The sequence below is a fragment of the Eriocheir sinensis genome, unplaced genomic scaffold (genome assembly GCF_024679095.1).
Source record: "Eriocheir sinensis breed Jianghai 21 unplaced genomic scaffold, ASM2467909v1 Scaffold913, whole genome shotgun sequence".
In the NCBI taxonomy this organism is placed as follows: domain Eukaryota; kingdom Metazoa; phylum Arthropoda; class Malacostraca; order Decapoda; family Varunidae; genus Eriocheir; species Eriocheir sinensis.
This window is the reverse complement of record NW_026112290.1, coordinates 80,001-104,296: the sequence shown is the minus strand read 5'-3', so window position 1 is coordinate 104,296 and position 24,296 is coordinate 80,001. Positions and strand designations below refer to the sequence as shown.

Genomic DNA, 24,296 nt, shown 5'->3' with positions numbered 1-24,296 from the left:
CGCTAAAAGTTCTGATCTTCCGCCAACACACACACACACACACACGCAAAGGAAAAGTTCGGTGTAAGCTTCCTCGGCGGTGGAAGGAGAATCGGTACAGTTGGCAAGGTAGATGTATGCAAGATTCACCAACACGCACAAAGAAAAATCTGTGTAAGGCTTCTCTCGTTTCTATAGGCGACGGAAGGATACTCTGTCAGTCTGGTAAGGTGGATGTGTGTAATTCTCACCACACACACACACACACACACACACACACGCACAGAAAAGGCTAGGTAGGTAAGCTCTCTCTCGGTAAGCTCTCTCGGCGGTGGAAGGAGAGTCGGGAAAAAAATGCGTCTAGTGTCGGCCGTTGCTTGCATGATAACTCGAGTATGATGTCAACACGGCGGCCTCAGCGACGGAGACGACTCAACACCGCCTGAACCTTGCCCGCCGCGCCCCGACACATGCCGCGCGGTGGAGCTGTTTACTTTTTCCCGTATACGGATTTTGACACAAGAAACAGACCCGGGAGCAGGCATAGCAAACCCCGGACGATGTGTGACCTTTCCCGTGCGATGTAAGACACGCGAGCCAGCAGGTCATCGCTACAAGCCGAGGATGTTTAGCGTCAACGTTGGACACACGTACAGTCATTGAAGTATTTTTAGTATATATTTTACTTGTTAATGTATTAGTTATTTATGTCCTACTTAATTGGTGTTGAGGCTGCACTTGTTTTGTATCCTCGATGTTCTTAGTGTTTGTTATCCGTCTGATGAGATGTATCAAATAATTAAAAAAAAAAAATGTTGTTGTATCTCTGTAACTTTTTCTTTGCACATCTCCGGCATTGCGTATCCTCGGGGTTTCCTTCCTTGTCACGAGCTTTGCCATGCAGTGAAGATGACGTGGGATTACGAATAGAATATAGGCCTTCCAGAACATTGTACTCACTGTTTCCCGCCATTTCTTTTCCTCAGTTTGTACGGTTCATGACTTTGGACTTGGGGTATCAGGACACCTCTCCTCCCGAAATTGATCTCTCTCTCGGCCACCTCTTTTGATTCTATTTTTTTTTTTTTTTAGGAGCAGCGAGAAGCGGGCTTTTTTTTTATATTATTGTTTCCTTTTTTTTGTGCCCTTGAGCTGCTCCTTTGTTGAAAAAAAAAAAAAAAAGCTCACACTGGTTCGATTTTTGTGTGTGAGTCAAACGGTCACCCGCCACGAGAGCATTGTTCACTATACTATAATAACTAACTAACGGGGACGGAGAGCCTTAATATCTATCTCACGAATAAGCCCAGGTACCGCTGAGGCTTAATATGACGACTACTCCGCATCAGGAAACACAACAAAATAACTTAGTCACCCTTTATTTTCCTTTGGGCTCTCATTTTCTTTCCCACCAAGAAAGAACTTTGGCTTTCAGCGCAGACCAGTGCAAATATGGTTGGTATTATAAGACACGTTCCCTTCTCACTTCACCTATTTCTAAAGGTCAAAGAGGGGGTCAGTCAGGCTCTAATGAGTGTTTCTTTAGGTTCATGGTACCGAAGAAAACTCACACTACCACCAGGGTCATAAAACCACCCCTGGAAATACCCAAAACTCCTACGAAAGCCTTGTCAAATATGTAAACTCGGGCGACAAAATGTTTAGTGGTTTGACTGAAGATCCGCGGAAAATATGCCCAGTGTAATAGTCCCTTTATGATCGAACACCCAGACACACCACGGCGCTGACAGGCATGGACCTTATTCCCAAACGCTTTGCCGCTTACACGCTCATATTTGACAAGGCTTTCTTAGGAGTTGGGAGCATTTCCAGTGGTGGTTCTCTGACCCTGGTGGTAGTGTGACTCTCCTTCTGTGCCATGAATCTAAAAAACACTCCTTAGAACCCGCCTGATCTCCGTTTTGGCCTTTGGAAATAGTTAATGTGATGGGTGGAAGCGTCTGAGAATACCGAACCTAAGGACCGTATTACTTAACATTTCGTCGACAAAGTTCACCTATTTGACAAGGCTTTCGTAGGAGTTTTGGGCATTTCCAGAAGCAGTTTGATGACCCTGGTGGTAGTCTGACCCTTCTTCTGTACCATGAATCTAAAGAAACACTCATTATAACGCGATTGACCCCCTCTTTGACCTTTAGAAATAGTTGATGTGAGAAGCGGAAGTGTCTTATAATTGGTGAGCACTGAGCAGAGTTCCCGCCGCCTTCCACAGGATTTAGCAGAGACTGAACCACCCGAGAGCTTGTTCTCCCCCACGTACCCAGCATCTTCGGTATGAGCCGTCAAAAGACAAGGCCCAGGGTTCATGCACAAATAGGCCAAATCTTAGACCAATTTACTTGTTAGCAGTGTGATTGAGAGGATGACTGAATATGCACTCTGAGGATGTGCCTGCCCATGTCTGTTGCTAGTGGGAGCTGCTCGTGCACCGCTCCCACGCCCCTCACCTTTGCGTGCAGACAAAGTCACAGTCCGGCCTGCCTTGTGAGTCTTGGTTTGGTGATATTAGTCGATGGAAGACAAGGAAACTAGACCCTCATGTGAACGGTAGAGTGTGTGTGTGTGTATGTGCGTTTGCGTGTGCGTGCGCGTGTGAGTGTAATTGTGTGTGTGTGTGTGTGTGTGTGTGTGTGTGTGTGTGTGTGTGTGTGTGTGTGTGTGTGTGTGTGTGTGTGTGTGTGTGTGTGTGTGTGTGTGTGTGTGTGTGTGTGTGACAGCAGCAGCAGATGCAGAAGGTCAAGTTGTTAACTAATGTCTTAATTAGCCTCATTGAAGGGTCCTTTGTTCTCGTCTGCCTAAAACACAAGCGTGGGAACCAAACCAGAGCTCAGTTGCCGCCTCTTAATATAATTAGTATTTTTTCTTTGTAGATGTATTTCTTTTTTAAGAAGAACACAAGGACTTTCTTTTCTAATTCTCATTATTATATTTTGTTGTCATAGCTATACGGTAAATCTATTCTGCCCTTTCTTTTCTAATTCTCTTCTTACACATCTTTTTTAAGTTATGTTCTTTTGATGTTTTGTTTTTTCTCCCATTTATTATATTTATTATCATTTTTGTCTCTGTAGATATGCGGGATTTCATTTCTTTCTTTTCTTTTCTTATTTTCATTTTTTTCTTTAGAGCTATTTTTCTTTTCTTTAATTTTCTCAGTTATTTTTTTCAACTATATTTCTTTTCGGTCTCTTTTTTTCATTTTCTTTCTCATTATTATTATTATTATTATTATTATTATTATTATTATTATTATTATTATTATTATTATTATTCTTTATAACTTTATTTCGTTTCTGTCATTCTTTCCTTTTCTCATTCTCATTGTTGTTGTTTTCATTATAGAGAGATAAATATGGATAGATAGATAGACAGATAGATAGATAGATAGATAGCTTTGAGTGTATGTGTGTGTGTGTGTGTGTGTGTGTGTGTGTGTGTGTGTGTGTGTGTGTGTCAGACAAACGCCAGGCAGGGCACGGTAGAGGGCAGGGTACATTCAAGTCTTTCCAACATAAGTTTTGCGTCGTTTCAAGTTGCTAAATAAGTTATCGCGAGTAAAGACGTAAGTTATATAAGCATACGACATGTCAAAAGTACTTGGTCTTACATAGTGAGTGCAGGGACGATAGCTTGTTTTAAGAGTAGACTGGATAGCTACAAGGACGAGGATGACAGGTGTTAGTGTGGGGGAATCTGGAGCTGACCTGTGTAAGCTATTAGGCCTCTTGCAGTCTCCCTATGTTCTTATGTTCAATGGGATAACGTGTTTTTTTTTTTCTTTTTTGCTTCCTGGCACACCACCACCAACGTCTGGAGGGTTATCGTTTAAATGGTTAATTAATGGTGTTTCTCGGCAACAGTTATGGGCCAGAAACCGTTAAATACGCGACTCTGAGTACGATAATCTGGCAACCGTGGTCTGGAGGGTAAATGTCATCCGGAAGTGAAATAGAAAAAGCTCAACATCTATCTATGCAGCACGGATCCGATAGAGAAGAGTAGATAAAGACTTTTTACTACGTTACGGTGCCATTATGCCGTATTAAGGCTTGTTATATTACTCGCCTGGGAGAGTTAAGAGTGCCGCGGAGAGTCAAGGGCGAGGGATGGGAAAAAGAGGGAGTGGGAAGGGCAAAGTATGGTTAGAAAAGATTGGACGAGGAAAACATTAAAGCAGGAAGGGAAGGAAGGGAAGGACTACGGTCTGTTCAGGTGTTCCTCGAGCTCCCTGGCAGCGTGTGTTAGGCCGCTGCTGATTGGCTGGACCCTCTCTCCCCCACAAAGGAAAACATAAAGGAAGAACAAACAACAGCAGATATGATGGTCCTTACGAGGCTGTTTGTGACAAGCTACACTAACTATCTAATCAAAGGTGGAAGATGAAGGACAGCAAAGAACCTCTCACGAAGGTTGGCTGCCAGCCTGACACGCTTTGTGCTACATGTTTTTATGTGAATTGCGTAACGCTTATACAAGATAGTCCGTTATGGGGCGGCACCGTTACACTCCGATATTGTAGAACTCGCATATGTTTGTCAAAATTCAGAAAACAAAAAAACTAAATTAAGTATGGCGGTTGTAAGTAAAAGAACACCTTCGACAGTATCACCAGATTCTACATAAAAAATTATGTAAGCGAAAATTTCAAAAAAAATAAAGAAAATGCCATTTTTCGTCCCTCACACGGCGTCTTTGATATTTGATCATTCTGCCTCTTATCAAGAACTGATGGAAAATGTGATAAAGGCGGTGCTCGATATATAGAGGGTGAATGGGGAGGAGTGACTGATTGTTAGTGAAAGGAGCAAGACGTCATCGTGATACGAAGGGTGATTAGCGTGCTCACCCCTCGTCCTGCCAACACTTGTCGCACACAGCGATGCAGAATGAATCTTTTCTGAGGGAAATATATTGAGGTTGTCATCGTCCTTCCTGGGAGCCGCGGATGTAAGCGTGGCCGGCTGTGGCCGTAGAGTTTACGCGTCACCATTTGGGTAATCATCCGCTCGTAACGCCCCGTTACCCTTGTTAGCACTGGAAAAATGGCGGCCATCTGTTGGAAATCTTGGTTAAAAAAAACTTCTACTTGAGGGTCTACTGATGCTAACTGAGGCAGGAAATTTCCTGAGAAATATTGTTGAACTATATGTTAACACTGTGTATGACATAATTTGTTTCATACGCTCCAGAAAGTTATTGTAAACTTTGCGCTCCAAACTGTAATGCCGTTTTGTTCCAGAAAACGTACATTTGGAGGACGAGCGCCTCACTGAAGGAGGAAGCGACTTGCTCATATACATTACTCAAATTTTCAGTTATCGTATATCGAATATTATGGCGTGATGCCGTCGTGTCCAGTAGTGTTTTCCTTAAAGGATGTGTTGCTTTACTTCAGAATAACTCTTGCGAATAGCAAAGATGTGTTAAAGGTGGGAAAAACATTTCGTAGCATTTCTTTTACCTATAATATACATTATTTTCATGTTTTGCTTTAGCGAATTGTCATAAACAATTGCGAATTTTAAAGTTACTGTTGAACATAAAGATGCCAACCATGCCCGTGTGTGACGAGTGAGCCAAAGCCAATAATATATGAACATGTAGCACGCGAGCATGCATGAGTCACCGAGAACCTCCGTACGAGGGAGAAAGGTATCCAACCAATCTGCAGTGAGGCAAACGCCGCCTGGACGCCAGATGAACACATCGTTTGAACAGATCATAGGGTGACCGTAGGGAAGAAAAGAAGGCTGAGAACAAGAGGATAAGGAAGGTCAGGAACAAGGTTCGAGTCTATAATCCTTATGCAAGACAGAGGGACGTAAGAGGCTCGACGTGATGCCACTATTGCGAAGCGTCAGTCAGTCTGCGTGTGTCAGTGGAGGAGTGAGCACGTCCGCCCCGCCCCCTCGCGCCCACCACGTGTGTCTTGTCTCGCCTCGCATCACCTGGCCACTCACGGCCCTGGATACCCGCCGTGGGGCCTTGACAGTGCCTCTCGCTGACGGAAGTGCCGCTGATACCCGAGTGGAGACTTCGTTAACAAAGAGAGAGTAGAGAACACTGCTTGCCACTGTTCAAACCACAAGATAACTTTGAGACGGACTTGTTAGAGCGCCGGACGGAGGCTTGGCGTGAGGGGGGGAAGGGCAGCCTTGTGTTGATCCCCAGGAAGTTAGAGTGTCGGCGAGGACCTTGTTATGTGTGAGTGGCGTGGTCGTGCTGGTGGCGGTAAAGGGTCGTGACCAATGAGGAACTTGTGGTCGTCCCTTCGGCCCTGAGCCCTCCTCCGTCTGCTCCTCCTCCTCCTCCTCCTGTGACTGCCATGCCCCTCGACCCCGCCAGCTAGACTCCGCGCGCCCGTTCGCCCGTGTGTGTGTGTGTGTGTGTGTGTGTGTGTGTGTGTGTGTGTGTGTGTGTGTGTGTGTGTGTCCTTCGCCATGAGGAGGGAGAGGCTCGTCCGCTGGTTAATCGCCGTCGCCCTCTGCGGCTGTCTCTTGGGTGAGTATTGGGCCTCGTCTGTCTGTCTTTCTGTCTGTTTTTAATCATCTGTGTTTGTCTGTCTGATGGTCTTCTCTCCACCTGTACCATCTTGACCAGCCTTGTCCACAGTAACTTTTTTTTTTTTGTTGTATTCTGTTTTCATTTATTTTTTCGTCCGGCATCCCAGTTATCGATTAAGTAGATGTGTTTGATATAAAGGGACAACCAGTCATGTGTTTTATAGAAATTAATAGTATCAGGACACCTCTCCTCCCGAAATTGACCCCTCTTTCCCCCACCTCCTTGGATTCTTTTTAGGAGCAGCGAGTAGCGGGCTTTTTTTTATTATTGTTTCCTTTTTTTTGTGCCCTTGAGCTGTCTCCTTTGTTGTAAAAAAAAAATATCGTCACAATTTGAATATTCTACGGCGGTACTGACTGACTGGCCAGCTAAAGGAAGGCCACTAGGAAATAAACTGACCTGGCTGATACATAACAAGAAGGATTGACTGATTAACTGACTGACAAACAAAGGTGTATGGAGCGGAACTTACGATCTAAATTAAACACAAATGAGGAATCTGAATTAATGATGAAATACTGACTGACTGACTGACTGACTGACTGACTGACTGACTGACTGACTGACTGACTGACTGACTGACTGACTGACTGACTGACTTACTTACTTACTTACTTACTTACTTACTTACTTACTTACTTACTTACTTACTTACTTACTTACTTACTTACTTACTTACTTACTTACTTACTTACTTACTTACTTACTTACTTACTTACTTACTTACTTACTTACTGACTGACTGACTGACTGACTGACTGACTGACTGACTGACTGACTTACTTACTTACTTACTTACTTACTTACTTACTTACTTACTTACTTACTTACTTACTTACTTACTTACTTACTGACTGACTGACTGACTGACTGACTGACTGATTAACTGACTGACTGACTAATATGACCACATTGACCGATAAAGTGACTTACCAATGAAAACAATTATGATGATGAAGAGCTTTCGTGCTAAGGACCATCATCGGAGCCATTGCCACATACTTGACGACATAATTAAGGCTAAGTGGCTGTTGGCTGATTGATTAGTGTCGCAGCGCGGAAGTGGCAACGCTGTGGACGAGATTTCTGGTCAATGATTCTTTTCTCGTTCTTGTTGAGGCTTAATCCTTTCCGTGTGTCAGAGTTTATTTATTTACCTTATTTGTCCCTCTTCTAATTTAGTTCATGATTCTTTTCTCGTTCTTGTTGAGGCTTAATCCTTTCCGTGTGTCAGAGTTTATTTATTTACCTGATTTGTCCCTCTTTTAATTTAGTTCTTGATTCTTTTCTTGGTGTTGTTGTCGTTGCTATCCACATTTGTCGGGGCTTCGTGGTGCAGTGGTTAGCACACTCGGCTCACAACCGAGAGAGCCCGGGTTCGATTCCCGGGCGGAGTGGAAAAATTTGGGCGGCTTTTCCAATACCCTACGCCCCTGTCCACCCAGCAGTGAATGGGTACCAGTTATTAATCGGGGGTTGTGTTCCGTCTCCTGGGGTCTGTTCTCTTCTCCTATAACTCCATTCCCTTCTGTCTCTCTCCGGCATATGACCACGGATGTTGCGCCGACTAAACGAAACTTTTCTGCCACTTTTGTCTATCTTCTAATATACTTCCCTTATCTTTAATTACCTGTGTCTTCGGTGTCTCGGGATTACAGACTTAGTAGTTTATGGTATTTGTTTTATTGTATTTATATTGTTTGGTGATGATGATGATGATGATGATGATGAAAATAATAGTGAAAAAGGACCAACGACTGATGACGAACTGGTGAGAGAGAGAGAGAGAGAGAGAGAGAGAGAGAGAGAGAGAGAGAGAGAGAGAGAGAGAGAGAGAGAGAGAGAGAGAGAGAGAGAGAGAGAGAGAGAGAGAGAGAATATAATTAATGACGCTACCCGACACTTGACTGATTAAGTGGAGCATTGACTGACTGGTTAACTGACTAAATGACTGTCTGACTGACTGACTGAAACAATGCTAAAACGAATAGAAGAGCTACTTAAACGAGAGAGAGAGAGAGAGAGAGAGAGAGAGAGAGAGAGAGAGAGAGAGAGAGAGAGAGAGAGAGAGAGAGAGAGAGAGAGAGAGAGAGAGAGAGAGAGAGAGAGAGAGAGAGAGAGAGAGAGAGAGAGAGAGAGAGAGAGAGAGAGAGAGAGAGAGAGAGAGAGAGAGAGAGAGAGAGAGAGAACAATTTATCTATTATCCTTTACGAAAACAGGGCGGGGGCGGCACTCCCTCACGCGGCGGCCCCCAAACGGCCCTTCTGTTGCATAAATTCACACCGGAACGCGGATGGACACTCTCGGCGCTTTCGGCTTCGGCTCAAAACACTAACATCCCTTTCCTAGCTGCCCTTCCTTCTGTCTGTCTGTCTGTTTGTCTGTCTGTCTATCTGTCTGTCTGTTTATCCGTACATTAACATCCCTTTCCTGTCCCTCCTTCCTTTATTTTGTCTGTCTGTCTGTCTGTCTCCTTCTGTCTCTGTCTATCTGTATCTTTTTCCTGGTGTGTGTTTGTGTGTGTGTGTCAAATTGAAAGATGAGTGAATAGATAGATAAACACAGATAGACAGATAGAAAGATAGATAGATAGACATGTGATTGAAAAAGGATATTGTGTGTGTGTGTGTGTGTGTGTGTGTGTGTGTGTGTGTGTGTGTGTGTGTGTGTGTGTGTGTGTGTGTGTGTGTGTGTGTGTGTGTGTGTGTGTGTGTGTTTGAGTGAGTGGGCGAAATGGTGTTTGTGTGCAGAACTCTAGGAGAACATTATTGCATTACGTTTTGGTCTGCATTGGGTCGTGTGTGTGTGTGTGTGTGTGTGTGTGTGTGTGTGTGTGTGTGTGTGTGTGTGTGTGTGTGTGTGTGTGTGTGTGCGCTCGAGACAGACCCAGACTCATAGACAGACACACGGAGAAAGAAAGCGTCAGAAAGTGAAAAAATAATAGGGTTGGTGAGAACAGAGGGAGGGATGCAGAGGAGGAAGAGAAGGGAAAGGAAGGGAAAGGAAGGGAAAGGGAAGGGGGGTAAGGGAGATGTAAAGAAGACAGGTCAGGGGAGGATAAGGAAGGGAGAGAAAGGGGAGAAGGAAGTGACGAAGGAAGATCTGACGGGGGAAAAAAATATCAGGAAGAGGAGAAGGAAGAGGAAGAGGAGGAGCAGATGGAAAGAAGGAAGGAAGGAAGGAAGGAAACTGAGGTGGCAGAAACCGAGATACATATTTGCGTGAAGGGAAAAGACAGAAAAATGAGAAAAGAAAAGAAAAACGAATATGCGGAGATGGAGAAAGGAATAAAATAACACGAGAGAGGGAAAAAGGAGTGTTTGAAGAGGAAGAGGAAAGGAAGAGGAAAAGGAGGAGGAAGTGAGGAATGCGTAAAAAATAAGGAAAAACAAAACAGACGAAATAAAAGGAGGTGGAGAAAGGAATATATTAGTAAGAGAGAGAAAGAGAGAAAAGGAGAAGGAAGGAGTGTTTGAAGAGTAATGGGAAGGAAAGAGGAAAGGAGAATGAGAAAAAATAAGGGAAAACGAAACAGGTGAAAATATACGAAGGTGGAGAAAAGAATATAAAAGAGAGAGAGAAGGGAAAGAAGGATTTAAAAGGGAAAAGGGAAGGAAGGAGAGAGAGAGAGAGAGAGAGAGAGAGAGAGAGAAAGACGAGACATAGAAATGGTGGAAAGAACATAGAAGAGAGAAAAAGGAAAGAAGGAATTAAGAGAGAAAGAGGAAAAAACAAGGAAGAGGAGAAAGAGAAAAAGGGAAATGAAAAGAAAAGAAGAGAGAAAAAGGAAAGGAGGAATTAAGAGAGAAGGAGGAAGGAAAAAGGAAGAGGAAAAATAGGAAAAGAGGGAACTGAAAATAAAATAAAAAATAAAAAGAGATAGAAAAAAAGATACAAAGTGGAAGTGTGCGAGGGTGAAGTTTAGTGTGGAGGAGGGTGGAGAAGTGGACGATAATGTGGAGGGGAGGAACATCGAAGTAGCGCAGTAGCAAGGTGGAGAGAGAACAAGGATCCACGGTATAGTAAGCTTAGAGTGGAGCCGGTGGAGCAGTGGATAGAGACGTGGACGGTAAGGTGGAGTAGCAGAGTGGATAGAAAGGCGGAGTAGTGGAGTAGCAAGGTGGAGAGAGAAAAAAAAAAAGCACCATAATAATCTTGGGTGGAGCGATGGAAATGAGTGGAGGAGGTGGACGATATAACAAAGTAGCAAGGTGGAGAGAGAATGCACTGTAGTAGTAGTAGAAGTGGCGGTAGTAGTAGTGGTAGTAGGAGGATGTGGTTTAGGGTGGTGGGAGTGGAGGGAAAAGAAAGTAGTAGACGCAGTAGAATAGTGGTAGTAGTAGTAGTGGTAGTAGGAGGATGTGGTTTAGGGTGGAGTCGAGGAAGTGAGTGGAAGGGGAGGTGGACGGAGGTAGGAAAATAGAAGTAGTAGACGCAGTAGAATAGTGGTAGTAGTAGTAGTAGTAGTAGGGGGAGGAGGAGGTGGTTCACGGTGGAGCAGGGGAAGTGGACGGTGCAGGGGAGTGGCGGAATGGACGTAGCGGCGCAGCGGAGAGGAGAGGGGAAGGAATGTCGCGATGGGGAGCCTGACTCGCATGCTACACGTAAAATTGGACATTCACAAGCCAGCGGGGAGGGTCGGCAAGGCATAGACGTCGGGGGCCTCTGTGTAGCTCCGAGTAATGCCCCAAACACGCCCAGCCGCCCCCCCTCAACCCCCTTCGCTAGTCCCCTTCTGTCCCCTCTCAGCTCCGTGGCCTCTTGTTCCTAGCACATTTTCCTGCATGACTCCCGCGTTTGTCTTCGTTGAGAGAGAGGACAGCCAGCCACCAGACAGCCAGCCAGACGTCTCCCCGGTGATAGCAGTGGTGTTGGTGGTGGTAATGGTGGTAGTGGTGGTGTTAGTGGTGGTCTGTCTGGTATTACAGCGTTATCTCCTTCTCCTCCGCTTAATTGTTAGAGAGAAAAGGGCTTTGTGTGGTTGTGTGTGGGTGTGGGTGTGGGTGTCTGTCTGTCTGTCTGTCTGTTTCCCGTGTATTAATGGCCCAGTCCTGTGTTCTGGGAAGCCTCATTCGTTCCCCTTAACAGTTAACAGAGAAGGGAAGCTCTCACACACTGTTTGCCGGCGTATCAAAGCGCGGCGAGGCAACAGGGCTGGATGGGAGAGGGCAACAGGGTCATACCAACAGGGGGAGAACAGAGCAACAGAAACGAGACGGCGTAGCAGGGACCAGGCAGGGTAGCTAGCATGGAAGGGCACTAAGCAACATTGACATAACAGGGGACAGGGGTGAGGAAGTAATGGCAGGGAAGGGAAGCAGAGGAGAGTAGAAAAGAGAGTAAACATGGTGGTAGGGTGGAAGGGTGGACCAGCAGGGATAAGGTAAAACAGCAGGGTACAATTACAGGGGCAAGCTAACAAGGGCAGGCTTAGGTAGGTAGATATGGATAGGTAAAGGCTTAAGTAAGTAGGGTGTTAGCAGGGGTAGGAACAGGGTAACAGGGAGGAGCAGAGTGACAGAGGCAAGATAGGGTAGTGCGAGTAGGGCAGGACAGGGTAGCAGGGGTAGGATAGGGTGTAGAGAGCGACAGGGGCAAGACATTAGTGACAGGGGATAAGAAACATGATAACAGGGGCATGGCAGGGTATAGACTACACGGAACAGGAGCACGGGATCAAAGGCAGAGTAGTAGGGGCATATTGGCAGGGGAAGGGTAGGGGAAAAGTTTAGATTACAGAGAAACAAGAACAAGGTATGAAAAACAGGGTAGGAGGGATATGTTGGCAGGGGAAGTACAAGGTTAAGACTACAAAGCATCATGGGCAAAGGACCAAAAACAGGGTAGCAGGGATATGTTGGCACGGTGGCAGGGACATAAAAGCAGTGCCAGAAGAAACACATTGACAGGGTGAGCAGGAAACATTGGCAGGGGAGCAGGACATATTGGCAGGGGCAGCAGGGGCATATTAGCAGGGGCAAGGACATGTTAGCTGAGGGAGAGCAGGGTAACAGAACGTGTTGGCAGGGTGGCAGGGGCGTGTGACAGGGGCAGCAGGGTCATATTAGCAGAGGTAAGCATATCGGCAAGGAGGAAGGGACTAGTTGGCAGGGTGGCAGGGGCGTGTGACAGGGACAGTAGAGTCATATTGGCAGAGGTAAGCATATTGGCAAGGAGGGGGGGACTTGTTGGTAGTGTGACAGGGGCAGCAGGGTCACATTGGCAGAGGTAGGCATATTGGCAAGGAGGAAGGGACTTGTTGGCGGCAGGGTCAGGGCGGCAGAGTGGGCGCCCGAACCCTCCCGCTGATCTACACTTATGGCTAATCGAAGCAAAGGAACATTGGGTGTATTTAGTGGTATCAGCGTGAGGGGGAAACACGGCTCCTTCCCCGCTCTCACCCACACCTTGTTTTTCCCCTCACAACCTCTCATTCACCCCCTCCCCTCCCCGACACCCCTTTGATCGACCTCCACCCCTCTCCACTCCCCTCCTCTCTACTTCTCTCAGTCTCTCCATCCCTTTCTCCCTTTCCCCCTGTTGTCTTTGGAGCAGTAAGTAGCGGGGGCGTTTTTTTTTTTCATCATTGTTTTCTTCTTTTTTTTACGCCGTTTCACTGTTTCCTCTGCTGTAAAAAAAAAAAAGTTGTAATATTGCTCTAAAAAAAAAAGTACTATGCTCTTTTTTTTCTAACCCCTTTTGCCATTTTTTCTCCCTCCCTTTCTCTTCCCATTTTTTGTTCTTTCAGTTGTTCTCCTTTGCTATCTCTTCTTGCCCCTCTTCTCTTTTCTTTTCTCCCGCGTCCTTTTCCCATTCTTTCCTTCGTTCATTAAAATCCTCCTCAACCCTCCTTTTCCTCTTCCTTCTCCTCTCTTATCTCTTCATCACCTCGTCGTTATTCCAGGCATCATTCCTCATCGTTATTTTCCTCATATTTCTCTTCCCTTACCTCCCCTTTTTTTCTTATTCCCTCCTTCATATCGCTAATGGGTCTTCTACTTTCCACCTCACATCCCTTTTCCTTATTCTCCCTCACAGCACACCTTCCCTTCAGATCCCTATTGGTTTATCTCCCTTCACCCCCTTGTCTCCCTTTCCTTATTCTCCCTCACAGCACACCTTCCCTTCATATCCCTATTGGTTTATCTCCCTTCACCCCCTTGTCTCCCTTTCCTTATTCTCCCTCACAGCACACCTTCCCTTCAGATCCCTATTGGTTTCTCTCCCTTCACCTCCTCACCTCCCTTTACCTTATTCTCCCTCACAGCACACCTTCCCTTCATATCCCTAATGGCTCTCCTCCCTTCGCCTCCTCACCTCCCTTTACCTTATTCTCCCTCACAGCACACCTTCCCTTTTCATCCCTTTGGCTTTCTTCCCTTCATCCTCCTTTGTTCCCTTTCCTTATTTTCCTCCACGCCTCATCTCTCCTCTTCCTCTTCCATGCCTCACTTCTCCTCACCCCCTGCCCGTCACACCCCCGGGCACTAAGGCGGTGTTTGGTGTCCCACAGGCGGCGGCAGCGGTGGGGGCGGCGGTGTGGCTGGGGTCAGGATCGCCAACCTGGACGTTCCCGCCGTGGCTCTCGAGGGTGACCAGGTGCACCTCCGCTGTAACTACGAGGACGAAGGCGACTCTAGTCTCTACACCCTCAAGTGGTACAAGGATTCGCGGGAGTTCTTCAGACACCAGCCGGGACTCGCGCCCAGGGAAGGAGACGACCGCTGCCGAGACCACCATACCTACCACGTGGACGGCGTGACGGTGGACGTGAGTGACATGCAGCGTTGCCAAATTATCGTACTCATCGCATTGCATTTTCGTCGTTTCTGACCAATCACTATAGCAAAAACAAACAAATAAACATCAACAAATAGGAGCTTTAACGCTAACTTCAATTTTCTATCGTTATTTGTGTAGGTACGAGAGTTTGTGGCTTAAAAGTAATAAAGACGATGAGGCGAGTACGATAATCTGGCAAAGCTGGTGGTTTGTGTGGCTGTTACGATGGCTGTGTGCTTGCTGTGTCTGTTACGGTATTGTAAGATAGTTTCGCTTCTCACATCAGCCTTTTCTAGATGTCAAATAGGGGGTCAGTCGTGTTCCAATGAGTGTTTCTTCAGGTTCATGGTACAGAAGAAGACTCACACTGCCACCAGGGTCATAAAACTACCCTTGGAAATGCCCACAACTCCTACGAAAGCCTTGTCCAATATGTGTTCTTGGGCTGCGATTTGTCTTGTAATACGACCCCTGTTTCGCTTCTCACGTCAACTATTTATAAAGGTCAAAGGAGTCAGTCGGGTTCTAATGAGTGTTTCTTTAGGCTCCTGCTATTGTGGAAGGGTCAAACCACCACCAGGGTCATAAAACTACTCCTGAAAATGCCCTCAACTCATACGAAAGCCTTGTCAAATATGTGAACTCGGGCGATGCAATGTATGAGAATAAGACCCTTTGAGTTTGGGTTGTGTTTTTTCTGGGATCCTTCAATGATTGAGAGTTGTACAATATGTTTTTTTCACGTGTTTTCAAGTGTTGCCTTTCGTTCTCTCTTTTACTGATATTTTCATGCCAACTGCTCTTCTGAACTTACTAATTGCATGCCTCAACCCCCTCCCCCCCGCATTCCACTACACACGAATTTCTACTCTAGCTCATCCCTGTGCTATCCAAATTCCTTATGCAAGAGTTAGCATGCATCTCCATTCTTTCATCCCTCTCGCTGGTAAACTCTTGCAAAGCCTTCCTCCATCTGTATATCCTCCTGCCTACGACTTTAACTCTTTGAAAAGGGGAGGGGAGTATCAAGACACCTCTCCACCCGAAATTAATTAATCTTTTGGCCACAAGAGAAGATGGCGCCACTATAAACACTTGCCTGCGCCATGACGGGCTGGGGCCAACTACCATCTAGGCCCCTCAAGAGAAGCTTACCGGCGCTATAGGCGTACACGTAAAAAAACACTCATTTCTACTTCTTCATAAGAGCAGCAATTAGCGGACTTTTTATTTCCGCTTCTGTTTTTGCCCTTGAGCTGTTTCCATTATTGTAAAAAGCACTTTCTCTCCTCTCGCCATCGTTGTACAAGGCTTGCCGTATGTAAAGCGATCTCTCCTTAGTAACATTGTAGATGCCGTCTTGTAAATATGTTCAGATTGTCATTTTTTCTGATTTCTTTCACTTTATATCTTTTAGTATTTCCTCCTCTGCCTCATCACTATACAAGGTGTCTAGTGTGTAAGGCAACCTCCGTGTCCTCAGCATCCCTCCCCTTGCTTTGATCTTGAGGGGAAACCATCGTCTTAAGGGTTCCATTCTTACCTGCCTCTCCGTCCTCTCCTAACCCTTCGATACCTGGGAGAAAACACGCTACTTCCTCCTTCCTTCTCACCTGTGGATCTCCTAAGTTACCTTCCTCCTCCTCTTCTCTTATCCTCCTCCTCCTCTTCCTCCTCCTCCTCCTCCTTCTTCTCTTTTCCTCCCTATGTGTCTCCTCCCTTCCTCTTCTTAACTACAAATTTTTCGTTCCCACCCTTCTCCCTCATCCCCCTCCTCCTCCTCTTCCTCCTCCTCCTCCTCCTCCTCCTCCTCCTCCTCCTCCTCCTCCTCCTCCTCCTTCCTCTCTTTTCCTCCATATGTGTCTCCTCCCTTCCTCTTCTTGACTACAAATTTTTCGTTCCCACTCTTCTCCCTTCTCCTTCCTCCTCCTCCTCCTCTTCCTCCTCCTTCCTCTCTTTTCCTCCCTATGTGTCTCCTCCCTTCCTCTTGACTACAATTTTTTCGTTCCCACTCTTCTCCCTTCTCCTTCCTCCTCCTCTTCCTCCTCTTCTTCATCCTCTCCTTCGCTCTCTTCCTCTTCCTTCTCTCTTTCCTCCCTCTCCCTTTATTTCTCATCCTTTTATACATTTTTTCCTCCTTCTTTTTCTTCTTCTTCCTCCTCCCCTATTTGAGACCTACCCGTATTTTTATCCTCCTCCTCCTCCTTCTTCTCTTCTTCCTCCTCTTCTCTTTCCTTCCCTTTCCCTCTATTCTTCCTCCTTTATTCATATTTTTCTCTCCCAGTCTTCTTCCCTTTTCCCTTTTCCCTCATCTCCGACCTACCAGTATCTTCCTCCTCTTCCTCCTCCTCCTCCTCCCCTGTTTTCCTCTTCCTGACTTCCTCCTCTTCCTATTCCTCGTCCTTTTCCTCTCCCTGCCTTCCTCCTCCTTCCACTCCTCGTCCTCCTCCTTTTTTTTCCTCTTTCTGTCCTCCTCCTCCTTCTCCTCCTCTTCCTATTTTTTTCCTCCTCCTCCTCCTCCTCCCGTCTTCCCTTCCCTTCTCCTCTTTTTTCCTCTTTGTGTCCTCCTCCTCCTCCTTCCTATTTTTTTTCCTCCTCCTCCTCCTCCTCCTCCTCCTCCTCCTCCTTCCTATTTTTTTCCTCCTCCTCCTCCTCCTCCCGTCTTCCCTTCCCTTCGCCCCTGTTTGGGAGGAATGTTTCTGGGTCGTTTGTGTTTGTTTGTCTGTAGTAGCACCTTTGTTCACCTGTTTTTCCTCCCCTCTAAGGACATCTCACCTGCGTCTTCACCTTCACACCCTGGCGGCTCCTTCCCTCCCTTCGTCTCAGCCGGAGGGGAAGGTGTCACCCTCTCCCTCGCTTACTCCTCTGTTTGTCATCCTTCCTTCCCTCCTTCCTTCCTTCCTTTCATTTCTTCCCCTCGTGTCAAGCCCTCACGCCCTCACGCCCTCACGCCCTCACCTGTATCCCTTTTGTAGCTTATCGTTCTATTTTGGGTACGTGTGAGTGTGTGTGTGTGTGTGTGTGTGTGTGTGTGTGTGTGTGTGTGTGTGTGTGTGTGTGTGTGTGTGTGTGGATATTTTTTTTGTTATTATTTTGTTCTGAGTTTCTCTTTCTCTCTCTCTCTCTGTTTCTCTCCATTCATACCCCCGTTTCTCCCTCTCCCTCCCTCCCTCTTGACACCTTTCTTCCCATCTCCCCTCTTTCTTCTCTCCCGTTTCCTCTCTCCCCTTTCTCCACTCTCTCCCCATTTCTTGTAAACACGCCTCTCTCCCTTCTCCCTATTTTCTTCTCTCTCTCTCCTCTCTCTCTCTCTCTCTCTCTTCCCTTTCTCTCCCCTCTCCCCTCTTCCTGTAATCACCCCATCACACTCCCCTACCACTTCCATGACTCAGTTTCGTGGCTCTCTCTCCCCTTCCCTTCCTCCTCCTCTTCCCCTCTCTCTTCCCCTTCCCTCTTCTTCCCTTCCTTCTGGTAGTCTGCGATGGTCCAAAAGCCCTTCGTCTCCACCCTCTTCTGCGTGTCCCTTCCTGCTCCTCCCTTCTCCGATACAAGCTGATCCTCCTCCTCCTCCTCCTCCTCCTCCTCTTCCTCCTTCTCCTCCTGTCCTTTTCTTTGCATCCATATCTCTGGCGTTTCCTTTCTTCCTTAGTTGTCCCTCTCCTCTTAGTTATCATAGTTTCCCTTCCTTATTCCTCTTCGTCTTATCACCTCTTCACTCCTGTTCCCTTTCGTTATCACCTCTATGTCATTGTTATCGCCTTTGTCCTTGCTGTCACTCTTCTCTTGATTGTCACGTTCTGATAAGTTATCGTTGTATACCTTTTAAGTTATCATCTCTTCCCTCCTTCCTCTCCTTTTCGTCTTATAGCGAGTGAGTGAGTGAGTGTGTGAGTTAGTGAGTGAATGAGTGAGTTGCACGCATGACAGTTCCTATGTGTCACCCTTGTCCCTTGTTCCTTTAGCGGTGAATGCAGGGCCCGCACGCTAACCACTCAGCCACCGCCTACCCAAATATGACCCTATATGGCTCTTTTTATCCCCTTCTCCTCCTCACCCCCGTCTCCATGTATCCCGCCAGTGCTGGGCGTCGACGGAGCGGGACGTGGTGCTGCAGGGGGTGACGCGGGCCACCTCGGGGGACTACCAGTGTGAGGTGATCGGCGAACACCCCAAGTTCAGGAAGGAGGTCCGGAAGGCGCGACTCACCGTGTTCTGTAAGTGTGCGCGGCGAGGCTGTGGGAGGCGGGCTGGTCTGCTGTAGTCTTTAGTGTTACTGTGCTGCGGTTTGATGGAGTAGCAGGGCATATGAGGGAAAGGGGTGTAGGCTAACCCCGCAGCCCCCATCACCCCATAGGCCAGTTTTACGTGGAAATACTATAGAGACGATAACAGATAACAGCAGTGCGGGTTTTAAGTTTGTTGTGCGTCTTATATTACGGTGAGATGCGTAGAGTAGCAAAGGAAAGGAGGTCGAGGGTTGTGGGTGGCTGGTGGACTTGCTGCCAGTCTCTTAATGTTACGGTGAATTATACAAGCTAGCAAAGGTAAAAGTTATGGGTTACCGGGTTGTGGCGGTGAATTGGACAAACCAGCAAAGTATATGATGGCGGTGGTTGTGGGTGTCTGGTGGGGTTTCTATTCGTCTTATATATTACTGTTACGGTTTGATAGACGAGAGAGGTGAACGAAGGTAAGGGTTATAAGGAGTCTGCGTTGGGTTTTAGATGTGTTACCAGACAAGTGTGCGAGGTTAAGGTTGTGGGTACCGCGGGTTTGCTGTACGTCCTAAGATAGATTTTACGGTGAGACAGAGAAGCAAAGTATTTAGAGGTAAAGGTTGTGGGTGGCTGGATTTGCTGTTTATCTTTAGTCTGTTGTTACGGTGAGACAGACAGGCTAAGGGTTGAACGTGAATGAGGCTAAGAGTGAACGTGAATGAGTCTAAGAGTTGAACGTGTGTGAGACTAAGGGTTGAACGTATGTGAGGCTAAGGGTTGAACGTGAATGAGGCTTTTTTTTTACAACAAAGGAGACAGCTCAAGGGCACAAAAAAAGGAAACAATAATAAGAAAAAGCCCGCTACTCGCTGCTCCTAAAAACAATCCAAAGAGGTGGCCGAAAGAGAGGTCAATTTCGGAAGGAGAGGTATCCAGATAGCCTCCTCTTGAAATCCAGATACCCTCCTCTTGAACGTGTATGAGGGTTGTGGGTTTCGGGGTCTCCTCTTTTTTTTTCGTACTCAAGGTCATCTCTCCCTCCCTCCAGTCCCCTCCCTCTATCCTTCCCCCTCCCGTCCCTCCGCCAGCCACCACAGCGGACACAAACATCATTACAGCATCAATACGCACAGAGTTATGGGCTTTTGTTCCTCGTTCAGCTACACTGTGTTCCTAATTCACTCGACCCGTTAGTGAATGGAAGAGACGACCACTTGTGAGGCGATTGTGACCCATACTCTCAAAAATATCGGGTTCTCTCTCTGTCTCTCTCTGTCTCTCTCTCTCTCTCTCTCACACACACACACACACACATTTGATAAGCCTTTTGTAGGGGTGGTGTTAGTACGTCCATGTGTAGTTTTGTGAGCCTTGTAATAGTTTGACATTGCTTCCGTACATTGAATGTGAAAAGCACTCATGGGGTCCGACTAATCTCCTTTTTGTGTTTAAATGTAACAAAACCTGTAACGTGAGGCGGCCAAAACGCACAGAGTGGTCAAATGGTACTTGGTTCAGGGTTCGAATCCAGGTCGGAAAAGTAAACACTCACAAGCCAATCAAACTCCTGCTTTCTATTTTTTTTTTTTTAACCCGTCCGCTGCGATTGGCACGGATACGGCTTTCCCTGGTAGCCTGGTAACATATATATTATAGTCCCAGGTCCTTCTCTGCCTCTGTGGTGGATAGTGGAGTGTTTCCCATGTGGTATTGGTGTGCTGGATATCCTCTCCCAAGGTGCAGGACTTTACATTTTTCTTCATTGAATTGTAGCAGCCAATTTTTGTTCCACTCCTGTAGCTTGGTGAGGTCTTCTTGTAGGAAATCCGCGGTCAAGGGGTTGATACCAAAGGAGGCACACAAAGGCGAAGTGAAGGGAGAGAGAGAGAGAGAGAGAGAGAGAGAGAGAGAGAGAGAGAGATTCTTTACGGAGGCAGTGTGGGTAACAAAGAAAATGGGAAGAATAATGGCACACCTAAAAATACATCATAGTAATTTCCAAACCTCCAGAGTAAAAAAAAACAACCCTACCCACGAATGCACACTTAAAGGATACAAATATGAACGCCGAGGCCACGCGCCAGCCTCTGAAAGACACCCAAACGCAGCCTTTTAAATCCATGAGCAAGAAAAGGACTCGGCGGCTGCGTTGAGGCGGAAAAGCTTGATCTGTGAAGCCCCGAAGCCTGACCTCATTTCGGAAACCTTGGCTCGTATGTCAGGCAAGTTTAGGATGCAACTTCAGGTATTGAGGTCGAGCTCGATAGAAAAAAGATACAGAGAAAATGAAGATATTACGATGATGGATAAAGATATAGTAAGAAAGTCACTGTCAGGAATAAAGATAGGGAAAGAAAGATAATGTTAAAAAATCAGTAGAAATAAAGAGGGTAACAGAAGGTTGATGGAAAAAAATAGAAAACAGAATTACGATCGTGGAAAAAGATGCAGAAAGAAAATATACGATTATGGATTAGATACGAAAGAAACAAAATATCACGAGGTCAATAGAAAAGAAACAGGTCAATAGAAGATGGATAGAAAAAGATAAGGAAGGAATGAAAGTATTAGGATCATGGATAAAGATGCGGAAAGAAAGACAATATTAATAGGTCAATAGGAAATAGGTCAGTTGAAGGTGGACAAAAAAATAAGGAAAGAATGGAAGTATTGTAATTATAGATAGAGATACGAAAAGAAGGAAAAGGCGGATAGAAAAAATAAGAAAAGAGGGAAGTATTACGATTATGGATGAAGATACGAAAGAAAGACAATGTTACGAGTTTAATAGCAAAATAAATAGGTCTGTAGAAGATAGATATAAAAAAAAGAAAAAGAAAGTATTACAATCATTAATATAGACACTGAAAAAAGAAAATATTAAGGTCACGGAAAAATATACGAAAGAAAGACAATGTTACGAGTTTAATAGCAAAATAAATAGGTCTGTAGAAGATGGATATAGAAAAAAAAGAAAGAAAGAAAGTATTACAATCATGAATATAGACACGTAAAGAAGGAAAATATTAAGTTCATGGAAAAATATACGAAAGAAAGACAATGTTACGAGTTTAATAGCAAAATAAATAGGTCTGTAGAAGATAGATATAGAAAAAATATAAAGAAAATATTACAATCATGAATATAGATACGTAAAGAAGGAAAATATTAAGGTCATGGAAAAATATACGGAAGAAAGACAATGTTACGAGTTTAATAGCAAAATAAATAGGTCTGTAGAATATGGATATAGAAAAAAAGAGAAAAAAAAGTATTACAATCATGAATATAGATACGGAAAGAAGGAAAATATTACAAGGTCGATGAAAAACTTGAGAAAAAAGGAAAATATTGCAAAGGCGACGAAAAAATACGGGAAGGAAAATATATTACGAGCCCAGTGAAAAAAATATGGAATGAAGGAAAAAATCACGAGGTCGACAGAAAAATATAAGAAAAAGAGAAGAAAATATTACGAGATTCATTCATGTATTGACCTAGTTGAGTTTTTTTTCTTCCTGGTTAACGACACACACACGAACACACACACACAAAAAATAGATAAATAAAAATAAAATAAGTAAAAATAAAGGAAACATAGTCGAGGGAATTATTAAAAAAAAAACTCAAGAGGAAAACACGAAACTGAAACACGGACAAAAAAAACACCTTCCAAGACTTCCATAATCCCTTACTTTGAAGATATAAAACGCTCTCTCTCTCTCTCTCTCTCTCTCTCTCTCTCTCTCTCTCTCTCTCTCTCTCTCTCTCTCTCTCTCTCTCTCTCTCTCTCTCTCTCTCTCTCTCTCTCTCTCTCTCTCTCTCTCTCTCTCTCTCTCTCTCTCTCTCTCTATATCTCTCTCTCTCTCTCTCTCTCTCTCTCTCTCTCTCTCTCTCTCTCTCTCTCTCTCTCTCTCTCTCTCTCTCTCTCTCTCGCTTTAATTTCCAGAGATAAGACAAATTTTCTCCCAATGGACCGATTTGCTCTCCCCTCCCTCCCACTCTTCCTCTTCCCTTCCCCCTTTCTCCCCCCGTTCCCCCCTTTCCCCCTGCCCCCCTTTATATGACGTCACCTCCCATAAGTCTCTCACCTTATGGACAGGTAACGTGACACCTGGAAACACCTTCACCTTGATGAGCTTTGGTATTGCCTTCGTTTGAGTCTCGGGTGGAAACTTTCAGGTGAAGTGGGAGGAGAAGGAGAGAGAGGAGAGAGAGAGAGAGAGAGAGAGAGTGCCAGGTGTTTTGTATTTTATCCAATTTTTCTTTGTTCCATTTCTCTCTCTCTCTCTCTCTCTCTCTCTCTCTCTCTCTCTCTCTCTCTCTCTCTCTCTCTCTCTCGCTCTCTCTTCTCTTCTCTTCTCTTCTCTTCTCTTCTTTTCTCTTCTCTCTTTTTTTTCTTTTCCTTTCCTTTCCCTACCTTTCCCTTCCTTTCCATTCCTTTCCTTCCTTTCTCTCTCTCACGCTCTCGCTCTCTCTCTCTCCCTGGCTTTAATCTGACTCCTGATTAATAACTTTAGCCAGAAAGAGAGAGCGGGAAAAATGTTAATCTCACCTGTACAAACTCTCTCACACACACCTGCTTTTCATCTCCTCCGCGCTCCTCACTTTCACTTTTCACTTTTTATTTTATTTTTTTATTAATTTATTCACTCCCCCCTTTTCCTCTTTTTATTTTTTTTTATTTTCGACCCCTCTCGTTTTTCTTTCCTATTGTCTTTTTTTCCGCCTTTTTTTTTGTCTCGGTTATTTTTTTTATTTTCTGTCATCTTTCTATTCTCCTATTTATCATTATCTGCCCTGTCTCTTCCATTCTCCTTCTCTTTTCTTGTTTTCCTTCTCTCTGTCTCCTTTTCGCCTTCGTCAGTTTTGTTTCTCTTCCAGTTTATTCTTCTTTTCATCTTTCTCTTTTCTATCGTTTATTATCGTTTCTTTCTTCTTTCCTGTCTACTTTCATTTATTTTTCTTGTTTCCCGTCTTTGTCTTTCCTGTGATTTTCGTTTCCTCATTCTCTCATTCCTTCTCTCTCTTTTTTTCCTCTTCTCAATCTATCTATCTATCTATGTATCTATTTATCCGTTATTATCATCGTATATTCTCCTTTATCCTTTGTTTCCTCCTCCTTCTAATTTAATCTCCTCTCTCCTTTTCTTCCTCTCCACCTCCTTCCTTTCTATTTGCATCGTTTTCCACTTTCCTTTCTATTCACTGCTCTCGGCACAGTAGTAGTAGTGGTAATGGTAGTAGAAGTAGTAGTAGTGACAGTAGTAGTAGTGGTAGTAATAGTAGTAGTAATAGTAGTACCCTTATCCTATCTCACCCGCCCTACACCGATTATCCCCCCTTTCACTTAATCTCCCTTCACTCTTCACCCCAACCCTCTCTCTCTCACACTCCACCATCACCCTACCATCCTTCCTCTCACACCCCCTCACCCCAACACCCTTCCATACACTCCCCTCCATCTTACCAGCCTTACACTCACTCATTGGTCACCTTTTCACCCCTTTTCCACTCCCCTTTCACCCTATCACACTTCAACTTCCTCCCCCTTCACCCCATCCTTCTCCCCTTTACTTTCCCATCACCTGTCCACCTATCTTCCACTTTCGCTTAACCTTACTACCCCTCTTCCGTTAATTCCCTCTACAGCCCCCTCTCCCATCACCTCTTCACTTCTCTTCCCCTCTCGACCTTACCACCTCTCCTCCACTTACCGCTCCCTCTTTTCCC

General features: G+C 45.3%; 1 protein-coding gene across 4 annotated transcripts in view; it reads left to right on the top strand.

The window, feature by feature from the left end:
- The first annotated feature begins 5,850 nt into the window (after positions 1 to 5,850).
- LOC126994901 (uncharacterized) overlaps positions 5,851 to 24,296 on the top strand; it is a 27,106-nt gene continuing 8,660 nt past the window's right edge. For all 4 annotated transcript variants that reach the window (XM_050854172.1, XM_050854171.1, XM_050854169.1 and 1 more), the window contains exons 1-3: positions 5,851 to 6,501; positions 14,078 to 14,334; positions 18,425 to 18,560. In XM_050854172.1, the coding sequence (XP_050710129.1) occupies positions 6,441 to 6,501; positions 14,078 to 14,334; positions 18,425 to 18,560 (454 nt within the window). In that variant the 5' untranslated portion in view covers positions 5,851 to 6,440. The remainder of the gene's footprint in view (positions 6,502 to 14,077; positions 14,335 to 18,424; positions 18,561 to 24,296) is intronic.